The sequence below is a fragment of the Mesoplodon densirostris genome, chromosome 17 (assembly GCF_025265405.1).
Source record: "Mesoplodon densirostris isolate mMesDen1 chromosome 17, mMesDen1 primary haplotype, whole genome shotgun sequence".
NCBI classification, from domain to species: Eukaryota; Metazoa; Chordata; class Mammalia; order Artiodactyla; family Ziphiidae; genus Mesoplodon; species Mesoplodon densirostris.
In genome coordinates, this window is record NC_082677.1 from 19,053,726 (window position 1) to 19,066,678 (window position 12,953).

Below are 12,953 nucleotides of genomic sequence, written 5' to 3' on the forward strand. Positions count from 1 at the left end.
CAAAGCAAGGAGAAAAAAAGAAAGAAAACCTCTCCCTGGGGTGTTGTATCCATGGATTTGTATTCCAATTCACCTTAGATTGGATGGTCCAAGAAATCTCAAGCCTTGGATTTATCAAAGAGGTACCTTTAAAGTGCCTTAAGAACATGAGAGAAGTTAATGCAAATTCTTTCTAGACGAAAGTAGCTTCATTCTAGGCCTGAAGGAATATAATGCCATCAAAAAATAATTTTTCAATGGCAATTAGTAGCACATAGTCAAAGATAAGCAGGTACAAGGAAACAAGGCCCCCTGAATAAGAACCTGCAAAAAAGACAGCAAAAAACAACTACTAAATATCAGATATTAGAATTACCAGACACCACTTATAAGATGGCTGTATTTATTACGTTTGAAAAAATAAAAAATGAGCTTGAAGGTACCTGAAGAGATCATAGAAGACTTGAAAGAGAACCAAATAAACAATATAATTATCAAAATGAAAAAATCAGTGGACAAGTTTTGCAGCAGTTTGAACACAGCAAGAGAAAATTAATAAACTAGAAGATAGATCAGAAGAAATTATCTGGAATGTAGCACAAAGAGACAATAGGGTAGAAAAATACAGATGAAAGGAGTTTATACTGTATTATTCCATTTATGTTAAGTTCAAAACCAAGAAAGACTAAATCCTGTTATCCAGGATGTATATGTGGGGGGGCTTTTGGGGTGATCATAAGATTGTATTTCTTGACCTGAGTGGTAGTACATGGATGTGCACTTTGCAATTATTTATAAAACTGTGTATATATATTTTAAGAACTTTTCTGAATATGTATTATACTGCACAATAAGTAATATAACAAAGATTCAAAAAATTTACTTGGAGATCATTTTATAGATAAGGAAATTAAGGTTCAGAGAAGTTAAATGACCTTACAGTCTTTTGAATTTCAGTCTGTTTTTTTTTTCCTCTTACTCTTAGCAGCCTTTTCTCTGTTGTTTATTAAAAACCTATCTTCCAGCTATTATAACTGCATCCATTTAAATTTCATCTTGTTGCTTTGAGGTAGAATGTAGTTAAACTTTCCAAATGTATTCTTTTATAAAATGAGTTTTGTGGAATAGGGAAGTTGATTAGCTTTTGCATATGAAGTTTTAGTTTCCATTTGTGGAAGTGTGTAATATATATATTTTCATATAAGAATAGATGTTTTGAAAGTTGGTTATGTTTCTTTTTATTTTCAGAAGGAGAAGTCTTTACCTGGGGTCACAATGGTTACAGTCAGCTGGGCAATGGGACAACTAACCATGGTCTAGTGCCCTGTCATATCTCTACTAATTTGTCAAACAAACAAGTCATCGAAGTGGCCTGTGGGTCTTACCATTCTTTGGTGCTAACATCTGATGGAGAGGTGAGAATAGTCAGCATAAATCTCACTGATCATAAGATTTCAATAAGATTTTAATTTCAGTACATTATATAGATTCCTATAGCAGTCCTGAAAATATGATCATTTGATTAGAATAACCACCTACCTCAAATTCAGTCTTACTCTTGTTAGCAGTTCATAGTCATGGTGTTTATATTATGAAGTGTGCCTGTATGTAGTAAGGATTTCTATAACTGCAAAATTTAAAAGGCTGTATTGTTACTTCTATGTTGCTATACTCAAGGGGATTATTTGCAAAAAGAAAAATCCCAAAATGCTGGAAAATATGGCTGAAGCAAAGTAGATATTTTTATAAGGATTATATGATATTTGCTTATAATCATTGCTGTTTGTATAGGTAATGCCAGTAACCTAATTTTATAAAGTAATATGCTTTGGGACTTCCCGGGCGGTCCAGTGGTTAAGACTTCGCCTTCCAATGCAGGGGGTGCGGGTTTGATCCCTGGTCGGGGAGCTACGATCCCACGTGCCTCATGGCCAAAAAACCAAAACATAAAACAGAAGCAGTATTGTAACAAATTCAATGGAGACTTTAAAAATGGCCCACATGAAAAAAATCTTAAAAAAATAATAAAGTAATACATTTTGTAAGAATGTGTTCTGTGGAAACTTCCCTGCTTATGTTGTGAGCATTTATGGATATCAGCGCTTTGAGGGCAAAGATGAGGCACCGTAAGTGCCAATTGAGACACTTTATATATTAGTGTGTTTCATTTATTGATCTCTTCTTTCAAATAGGTATTTGCGTGGGGTTATAATAACTCCGGGCAGGTAGGGTCTGGATCAACAGCTAATCAGCCGATCCCTCGAAGAGTCACTGGCTGCTTACAGAATAAAGTAGTTGTGAACATAGCCTGTGGGCAGATGTGCTCGATGGCTGTGGTGAACACTGGGGAGGTAAGAAAGTTATTTTCTGTGTCACTTAAAAAAGCCTGTCTGCCTTCTCAGTGTCGTACCGACATGGAATGCTTCTTTTCATCTTTCGTGGGCATTGAGTCTCTCATCTTCCCTCAGGTCTATGTCTGGGGTTACAATGGAAACGGGCAGCTGGGACTCGGCAGCAGCGGCAACCAGCCAACCCCCTGTAGGGTAGCAGCTTTGCAAGGCATTCGTGTCCAGCGGGTACGTCCACTGTTGGTTCACGTGCTGCCTGTTTGTAAGGCTACGGGGGCAGAGATACCAATGTACTAAAAACTCAGTTGTCTTAGCAGGCTGAAAAGGTCAGCTGCTTGGCTATCTTGACTGAAGTAAAGGTTAAAGCTCTTTTCCTGAATTTAGTTGTAGATGTTGATCAGAAAATTTATATTTCCTGTGCACTCTCATACATAGCTGTTGGGATGTAAATTTTTATCATCTTTTCCAAGGAAACTTTGGCAGTATGTATCAAGAGCCTTAAAAATACTCATACCCTTTGATCTGTAATTCTACTTAAATTTAGGGCATTATCCTAAGGAACCAAAGAGAAAGTGACTTGCAGAAGGTGTAGTAAAGATATAGCAGGAAAAAAAAAAAGAAAAAAAATTGATAACAAATAATAGCACAATTTAATCAAACAGTAAGTTAATGGTTAAATAAATTAATATCAATACTAAATCGTATTAACAGAGATGATGCTTACAAAGATTTTTAATGGTAGGGAGATAATGCTATATGCAATGTTAAGTAAAAAGAAAGATACAGGACTGCTTATACAGATATGAGCACTTTTTTAAAAAGCTATCAGTGCATATCTCTCCATATATAAATAGAAAAAAATCCTGATCTTGAGATGACTTTCATAATTATACTTTCCTATATTTTTTTCACATTGAACATCTTTTACTTTTATAACAAAAGGAGAAAATAATTCTTAAAAAATAGAAGTGTCTATTTCTTATTCACTTCACACCCCTTGATCTCTGTGAGCATAATGAATGCCGTATTAAAGGTGAATAAACTGGACTCTTGTCACTGAAGGACTCATGTTGATCTCACTGCAGTTTTCACCACACACGGGGCCTAAGCTAGGTCTGGAGGGATGTTGCTTAACTTAATGCCGCCTGCCTTTCTGGCAGACTGCCTCTTCCCTTTTTTCTTTTTTTTTTTTTTTTTCCTTCATTTTTTGATTCTTAACCTATCTTGTGAAACATGTTTCTTTCTGTTTGCAGGCCTGAGTTTTGGTTTTTCTCTTTCCAGGTTGCCTGTGGCTATGCACACACATTAGTATTAACAGATGAAGGTCAAGTGTATGCTTGGGGCGCAAATTCTTATGGCCAGTTGGGCACTGGCAATAAAAGTAACCAGTCCTACCCTACTCCTGTTGTTGTGGAAAAGGACAGGTAATATGTGCATTTTCAAAATAAGTTCAGTGTTCTTTCGTGATTAAACTAAACTTAGGCATTGTATAGAATTATGGGCAATTGACTGCTAGTATGAGAATATTCTTGAACAAGACTATTCATTCCTTTTTAAAATTAGCTTTAGAATTTTGGGGCAAGTTGATTGATGTTAAATAGTTTGTTTTCACATACCCGTATTTCACCTATACCTCCAATAGCTACTATACACAAACTACAATGACTAAACCTCCAACAGCTTTTCCGCATTATTCTTCTCGCTCAAAAAAGACCTTTTCTCCCCCGTTCTCATTTTTTTCTATTTCACATTCTTAAGAAGGAGTTGATAACATTGGAGGTCTATCTTCTATGGTTTAGGAAGATGAAAGTATCTTAGATGGGGGCTGCTACTTATAAAATTTGCCAGTTGAAAAGAATAGGGCTGTTTCATTACTTCAACTCCCAGGCTATCACCGTGACGCAGAGCAAATGGTTAAAAAATTAAAACTGAGTTGTGTGCCCTTGTTTGCAAGGTTGTATTAAGTGAGTAGCATATCCAGAGTTTTCCCCCAGATTATCCTACTATTTTTGAAGGTCTCTTGAAATTTCTCAAACATGGCTACATCACTGCCTTTTCACTCTTCATTTCTTGACACAGAAGCACGGAACAAGAACATTTTATTATTTGTTCTATTAGGCCAGGGTTAAATCATTGTGGAAATTAATATTGCTGTTTTCATTTTTATTTTACATATTAATTTTTGCTATATCTGATTTTAAATAAATATATGGATAAATTATTTTGCATTTGTGGCAGTTCTTTTATATGTTTCTATTGGAATATTTAACAATGAAAATGAAGAACCAAATGGTCATTTTCAGCTCCCTTGATTTTCATTTGAGTATTGTGAACCTGGCTGCTTTTATTTAACCTATGTTAAATTGGTTAAAAAACCTTTTTTCCCCCCATATCTTACAGTAAGACCCTAGACTCCTTAAGAATTGGGGAAGAGGAAAGATAATGAAGGTCACGAGCTGGCAGGCACACAGGAGATGCAAGCAGCCATGTTACTTTCATTTCTCTTAAAGGTGGTTCAGAGCCGCTCAGTAAAAAGAGAAGAGACAGTCTTGAGGCTTTGAAAATGCCTCCAGCTAGCAAATCCAGTCAGTGGGGACTTTTAGTGTTTAGACAAAATAGCTAAGAAGTGCTAAAGGATCAGAGGTCACATGGGTATAAAAACAGACTGTCTGTATGGCACTTTACCATTTTTCTCATGCTGCCACATTTAAAATAAACTTGAACTCCTCTATCTGGACTCACAGAGTCCGCTGCCATCTGCCCACCAGCGATGTGCCCCACCTTGCGCCGCTGGTCCTGACAGTCCCAGAGTGAGTGCCAGGTCTTCTGACTGTGGTCACGCTGGGACAGACAGACCGTAGGGCAGCTCAGTGGGAAAGAGCAAGAGAGGCAGAGAAGCAGGGCACGGAAGTTATGTGAGGGTCAGGGCACGTGGCACTGGAGAGTTACCTGTTGCTTTCTGTCTTTTTCAAAAACTTCAGAACTCAAAGCATTTTTTTGAATTATATATGTAAAAAAAAAGTAGAAATAGCTAAATACTTGCACCCTTGGTCTTGTCCACGTAAACATGATTTTGGCTACGGATATCAGGGTTGAGTGTTTTGAATGAGATGGTCCTGCTTTTCTCTGTGTTCCATGCTTGAATTTCAGCTGGTGATTGCTGAGCTTGCAGGCTCTCCATCGCACAAATGTTGCAAGGGAGGAACCTATAGGTTTGCTGGGACTTGTTCAGCACCTACCCGCCCTTTTCAATGACTGAAACTTTGCAGATATGTTATGACTTATCTCTCAGGAACTCCTGACTCTTGGGGCCCATCACAGGGAGTCTTGGCTAATTAGAATGAACAGGATTGAACTTGGGGCGGGGTGGGTCATCAGGTCTTGGTTACGTGTTCACAGAAGCGGGAAGGGGAAATTTGTCTGCGTGGGATTATTTGCTCAAACAGCAACCCAAGAAAAACCTGATTAACTCCATTATGGTGAGGGATGCTAACACTTTATGTCACTGTTTATATTCACTTAGAAGTGATTTTAATAATTAACATGATTCTCTTCTCTAACCCAGTCATTCCAAATCTTTCTGAATTTTCAGTACTTTGATTTACCGGCATGTCTTTAAAGTCCCCTAAAAACACAGTTTAAGTTAGATTGATCTAAAACTAACTTTGCCTTGAATTTTTGTGAATTTTGTGACTTCTTGAGGTCATTTATCCTGTGTTGGCCTCTTACAGAACCAGGATTGGGAAACAGTGCTCTGGTCTTTTTATAATCATGATTTCTTCTCCATTATTCTCCTCCCTCACAAATTACCTTTTTTCTTTCCTCATTGTTTTCTGTTTTGCATTCTGTCTCACTCTCTGCTGTTTCCTGTCTGGTATTTCTTAGACATTAAGCTGTGCCATTGTTGCAGATCATTCCGTTGAGGTGATACTAAACCTGTTTATTATGAACATATAGTAATTTTTTCCCATTGAGAATGGCTACAAAATAAAGTGTGAAATATGCCAGACATCCTGACAGTAAAGGTTAGCTCAGTTTATAGTCATTGTCTATTGCATGTATGACTGGAAAATCTGAACTTCCGCATTTGCTTCTTGGTATGAATCAGATGTAAGGACAGATGACCTCAGGCAAAGGCAGGGCGCCTTGGCTGATGGTCGAGTCCCAAGCTGAGACCTGAAGGTTCCCTCTAAACCTTCTCCATTCTCGTTGCTGTAGCAGCTGCTGCCATCAGCCAAGCCTCAGCCCCACCCCTGACTTCACTGGGTGCTCCAGGTAAATGCCCCAAGGCCATGGTCAGGGAGGGCCAGCTTTCCCAGCTTTTCTGCATCCTTAACCCCTGTGCTGTGGAAGCAGTGTCCCACCTCCTCTAATGGATGGCAAAGGCCGTTCCCCTCTCCTGGAGGCTAATGGTAAACATTTCAGAAGTGAGTACATCTGTTGATTGGAACAGAGCGTGTGTGGGCAAAGGTGATTGGAGAGAACGCTGGACATAGATGGAAGGCAAATTAGGGAATGCCTTAGGGTCATGTGTCTGGATTTTTGTCTTATGGGAAGTCAACGAAGGTTTGAATGTAGTGATGAGAATGGTGTTTCAAGAGGATCATTAACATGCCAGCATTGTGCGATTTAGGTCAGAAGAGAAAGCCTGAGGTGGGGAGACCTAAGAGTTGCGTTGGTCCGGGTATGGGTGTGCTTGGTGAGGGTGTGGCAAATGGGAGGCACTACAAAGAAAGAATTGCTGTTACTCGTCAAGCGGATGTTCTGAAGAAAGAGATACATGAGGAGGGAGAAGTCAAAGATGACCCTGAAGTTCTGAGCCTAAGTCACTGAGGATGCTGGCACCATTGCCCGAGACAGAATCAAGATGGTACTTCACTTGGGGAAATTGTTTATTTTCTTTAAATCTGTATGGTGGCTTAGTCTGAGAGAAAATAATTATTTTCAACTCAACAAAACAGTGGTTTCCACTAGGAAGTGTTCTGAGAACTACCTGCCTGTCAGTCATGAACTTTGAAATAGGGTCTAACATGTGGTTGATCCCAGAAAACTGCTCTCTTGGGTTCCAGATGATATAGTCCAGTGAGTCAGAACCACTGCACTTACTGTTTGCAGTGTGAGTTGGGGTGACCCGCAGCAGGCTTCATTTAACCCTAAAATTGGTAAAGTTTTGATGAAAATATTTATTGACCCTGGGTGGAGATGGCCCAAATCTTTCTGATCTGCTTTAGTAAGTAATGTTTTAGAAAACAATTAAATCACTTGTTTTTTTTTTTGTTTTGTTTTTTGTTTTTGGTCTCTGCTCTCTTGGATTGTATTAATACTTGAATTTCAAAACAGGATGGTACATATTTTTATGGGCCTACTGGCTAGAAGCGGTAACAAGCAGACCTTCACGATACATAAGTGCCACTGAGGCATAGCTTACATATAAATAACTGTTGGGTGCCTGACAATTGAGACGCTTAGGTGTCTTAAGTCTTCTTTTTGTTTTTAATCAGTTAGACCTAAGGGAAGAAAAAATCACCTTGTTTCTTCTCCTGTTTACCGTGTTTACTTGGCGTGTGTTTGTGGACCTAGAATTACAGAGATTGCGGCCTGCCACTCTGCCCACACGTCTGCAGCCAAGACGCAGGGAGGGCACGTGTACATGTGGGGCCAGTGCCGGGGCCAGTCGGTGACCCTGCCTCACCTCACCCACTTCTCCTCCACCGACGACGTGTTCGCCTGCTTCGCCACGCCTGCCGTCACCTGGCGCCTCCTGTCCGTGGGTGAGCTGATCGCTGTCCATCGGGGTGGTGGCCTGAAAGCTAGGACGAGAACTTCTGCTGTTTTCATTTTTTGATAGTGAGGACTTTGTTCAGTGCAGTGTCAGGCATTTTATTTCCTTCTAATGAGCTCCTGTGAAAGGGAACTCACTAGATCGATTCATTTTTCTCAAAAGTATTAGAAATCAGTATCTCATACTAAATTAAAAGCCCTGGGCTTCCCTGGTGGCGCAGTGGTTCGGAGTCTGCCTGCCGATGCAGGGGACGCGGGTTCGTGCCCCGGTCTGGGAAGATCCCACATGTCGCGGAGCGGCTGGGCCCGTGAGCCATGGCCGCTGAGCCTGCGCGTCCGGAGCCTGTGCTCCGCAACGGGAGAGGCCACAGCAGTGAGAGGGCCGCGTACCGCAAGTCCTTTGGATTGCTTTCTGATGTGATTGGGAAACTATAGCTTTTATTTTTAGCTGGTATATTTACTCAGACTTTGAAAAATTTTATTTAGTGTGGTGGTTTGGGACTTTAGTTGTTTTGCCAGATTTATAAGCAGATATGCCTGAGGTTCTTATCCTTAATGATTGCAGCAGTGGGAATCTGTATTTAGGAAAATAGCGCATAGCTCAGTGGGGCAGTTATTTGGGGGAACTGGTGTTTTCGTGTCAGCAGAGCCGTGCTGGACCTGCGTCCTCCTTAGAAAGCGCTGGTGTCCCCCCCACCCTGCCCCCCAGAACCTGATGGCCACCTCACCGTGGCTGAGTCCCTGAAGAGAGAATTTGACAATCCCAGCACCGCAGACCTACGATTTCTGGTGGATGGAAAGTACATTTATGCGCATAAAGTCCTTCTCAAAATTAGGTAAGGAATCATTTATTCTGAGAATTGAAATAAATATGTTTGTTGTTTTCTAGTTCCAAGGAACTATGTTAGGCACGTCTGTGATTCTGAAAAAAGGTAAGGCTCTTTTTGCCCTTATGAGCATGCCGTGCAGTGGGGAAAACACATTATACGTGGCATTTCTTCTGTATTCTGTTTTCTTTTTTTAAATACATATCTTTATTGGAGTATAATTGCTTTACAATTGTGTGTTAATTTCTGCTGTATAACAAAGTGAATCAGCTATACATATACATATATCCCCATATCTCCTCCCTCTTGCACCTCCCTCCCACCCTCCCTATCCGACCCCTCTAGGTGGTCACAAAGCACCGAGCTGATCTCCCTGTGCTATGCGGCTGCTTCCCACCAGCCACCCATTTTACATTTGCTAACACTGAACATTTAGATGCTTGAAAAAAGAGAAGAGCAACAAGATCGGGAGTAAAGCTAACACAGATTTTTAAAAATCACTTTTATTGATGTATAATTTTTGAGCAACTGCATCCATTTAAAATGTGCGGTTTGAGGAGTTTTGACATTCGTATATTCGTGGGAAACCACTGCCCCAAATCAGGACACAGAACGTTTCCATCACCCCTCAAAGATCCCTCAGGCCCCAGCCCTGGGGCAAGCACTCATCTTCTTTCTGTCACTATAGATTAGTTCGCATTTTCTAGAAGTTTAGGTCAATGTAATTATACAATATGCATTCTTTTCTCCCTGGCTCCTTTCTCTTAGCATAGTGATTTTGAAATTCATTTTGTTGCTGTGTAACAGATATTTGAATCCTACTTCAATGAATCACAAACTCAGTATGGCATTTTAGTCTCAAGTTCACTTCTTAGTAAGGTCAGGCTGTGCAATATTTGTTCAATCTTACTGTAGCCCATAAACCTTCATAGAAGTGGGGACACTATGGTTTGCTAGGGCTGCTGTAACAAAGTTCTGTAGACTAATCTGTTTCAACAGAAATTTATTCTCTCGTGGTTCTGGAGGCTAGAAATTCAAGATCAGGGTTGTTCATGGAATGGGTTCTTTCTGAGAGCTCTAAAGACGAATCTGTTGCATGCCTCCGTCCCAGCTTCTGGTGGTTTGCTGGTAGCCTTCGGCAGCCCTTGGCTTGTGGCAACGTAACTCCAGTCTTCACACGGCATTCTCCCTGTGTCCAGATCCCCCCCTTTTGTAAGGATACCAGTCATACTGGATTAGGGTCCACCCTAATGACCTCCTTTTAACTTGATTACCTCTGTAAAGGTCCTTTCTCCAAATACTGTTATAGTGAGGTTAGGACTCCAGCATATGAATTTGGGGGATACAATTCAACTCATAACAGGAGGAGAAGAAACAAAATTACTCAGTTTATGAAAATAAACCTACCTGATTTCTATAAGTGCTGCTCCGCGGACGTGGGGTGGGAGGGCCCCTGGGAGTTCGTGGCCGCAGAGGCGGCCGCAGAGGCAGCCGCCCCGCAGCAGGTTAGCATTTGCAGCCTCGTCGAATAAACGACTACAGATTTCCGGCCGGCAGGGGAAGCGAGGGGCCCAGGCAAGGACACGAAGTTGCGTGATGCTGTGTTTTTCCTTTCTCCGTGTTAGTTGTTTCCTCTTTAACCACCACGAGCACACGCTCCTCAGGAAGGTCATTGGCTCTTGCCCAGAAGCCAGGACCTGACATGCTGCTTTCTTCCTTCAGGTGTGAGCATTTTCGCTCTTCGTTGGAAGACAATGAGGATGATATTGTAGAAATGAGTGAATTTTCATATCCTGTTTACCGAGCCTTCCTGGAGTACCTGTACACAGACAGCATCAGCCTGTCCCCCGAGGAGGCCGTAGGTAATTGCCACCAGACTTGACCTAGAGATTGGCAAAAAGGTGCTTCGTGTAGAGCCTAAAAGGAAGTGGCTGTGAGGGTAACCACAGAAGCAGTTCTCTTTTTGTGTGTTGAACCCAAATGCTTTTCCCTTGTTCCCACTTGACACAAAGGTTGACTGGATGGATAAAGTGAGATACGGATGAATTATGAAACCATCAGCACTGTGGGACAGGTGCCATTCTTCCTGAATTACTAGATACTGTACACGACTCTTTAGCTACCACACAGCTGCTGCCTTCAAGATATTTACATTACAGAAATGATAAAATGCATGTAACAGACAGCCCTGCTGGTCTCCATAACTGTGACTGTCCCTTTGGGACAACCCACTGTGATCCGGTGCATCACCGCACCTCAGGTTTACTGACGGTAGGAAAGCAACACAGGGCGTCCAGCGGGCACAAGGTGAAAACATACTAAATTTCAGTTGACAGCTGTCAGCAATATTGTTGGCCCATGGGACAGAATTAAGGAGTTACTTCTGTAAGGAACTGAAGAAAGAGTTCAGCTCTCAGATCTTTCAGTTAGATACTCAGTTTACATGGATAAATCCAATAACACTTTTTACCAGATCAGCATTTAATTTTCCTCAGGTAAACAAAAGTCTGATTTCTTAAGTTTTATAGTTTTCCTTACTTTCTCCCACACTACCTGAGCGCCCGGGACCCACTATGTGCCGTGCTCCCCTCGGCACCTATGAATGAGACAGACCGACACCCTGCTCCTGTGGAGCTGCTGCTGGGAGGAGGGAGGCCAGCCCTAAACAAAGAACTAAAAGCAGTCAGTTGGGAGGTCAGGGGAGGCCTCTGTGAGGACGTGTGCTGAGCAGAGAGCTGGGGGAAGCATGCAAACGCCCAGGTGAAGAGTGCTCTAAACAAGGGGGACAGCAGATGCAAAGGTCTGAGACAGGAACACATGTAGCACACAGAGGAGGGGGAGGGGGAGGAAGAGGGGGAGGGGGGAGGAGGGGGGGGAGGGGGAAGGCCCGGGTGGTTTGGACGGAGAGAATGAGACCGGCAGTCGGAGGAATTGAGGCCAGGCAGCTGGATCTGGGCAAGACCAGGTACAACCTTGGAGGCCACTGTGAAGGGCTCGAGTTTTATTCTTGGCGTGATGGACAGCCTTGGAAGGTTTTGAGCACCAGGGTTGCGTTATTTCGGATTTGCTTTAGCAGTAAAATGAAAAAAAGGAAGTGGCTTCAACATGACAGTTACTCTGTCACACAGGGATACAGTGCAAGGCATCCTTACATGTGGCCCCTGCACTCATGTCCAAGACCACATGTGCAATACAGGCGGCAGGATGGAGGAAGGGACAGTGACAAGGGGCAAAGGGCAAATCCCAGTGTTGGTTAAGGAAGTCCCACTTCTTTTAAACCATGGGCCAGAGATAACCGAGGCCTTAACTCAGCTGCGCAGGGAGCTGGGGGAGTGGTCATTTCTAGATGGTCATGGCTCAGCCACGTAGACTATGATTTTGGAAGAAAGGGAGAATGGGTTTGTGCGTCTGTGGAGGGAGAGGCACCAGCGGCTTATACTCCAGGGGTGAGAGGATTTGCTTTCAAAAGGTCAGGAACTAATGGTGGAGGTTTAAGGCGGTGGTGCCCTGGGGTAGGGTGGTCTAGCAGTGGACATGTTGAAGGATCAGATTCCGGATATATCTTAAATAGGGAGCTGACAGGGTTTGTTGGTGGATGGGATGTGGGTTTTGAGGGCCGAAGAGAGAAGGAAGATTGCTCTGAGGTGTTTGGCTTGAGTGTGGAGAGCACCAGGCTTTGCTCTGGAGTTTGAAAAATCAAAGGAGTTTGAGCTGCTTTTTAGACATCTGCGTGGCAGGGTTTTTTTTTATGGGCCCGCCCCTAACATTTGCAGGGCCCTGGGCAAGAGTCTAAATGGAGGCCTGTGCACCATTTGTCTAAAAATTTAAAGTTATATGTCAAGCTAAAAAGCTTCAGATAAAATATGTTCAGTCCTCATACCTTGAAAAATATACCTTCATCAAGAACTGTAAGGCCAGGTAGGAGTTTCAGCTGGAATTTAGAGTTGTAGGACTCGTGGAGTTCTGTGCTGGGACACAGTGGCGCAGGAAGGACGGGCCTCTGGCCTCCAGCTCAGGA

At 42.3% G+C, this 12,953-nt stretch overlaps 1 protein-coding gene across 4 annotated transcripts in view; it reads left to right on the forward strand.

The window, feature by feature from the left end:
- RCBTB2 (RCC1 and BTB domain containing protein 2) overlaps positions 1 to 12,953 on the forward strand; it is a 37,829-nt gene that overhangs the window by 17,789 nt on the left and 7,087 nt on the right. For all 4 annotated transcript variants that reach the window (XM_060079949.1, XM_060079951.1, XM_060079950.1 and 1 more), the window contains 7 exons: positions 1,228 to 1,394; positions 2,172 to 2,330; positions 2,448 to 2,555; positions 3,609 to 3,751; positions 7,908 to 8,098; positions 8,818 to 8,944; positions 10,658 to 10,797. In XM_060079949.1, the coding sequence (XP_059935932.1) occupies positions 1,228 to 1,394; positions 2,172 to 2,330; positions 2,448 to 2,555; positions 3,609 to 3,751; positions 7,908 to 8,098; positions 8,818 to 8,944; positions 10,658 to 10,797 (1,035 nt within the window). The remainder of the gene's footprint in view (positions 1 to 1,227; positions 1,395 to 2,171; positions 2,331 to 2,447; positions 2,556 to 3,608; positions 3,752 to 7,907; positions 8,099 to 8,817; positions 8,945 to 10,657; positions 10,798 to 12,953) is intronic.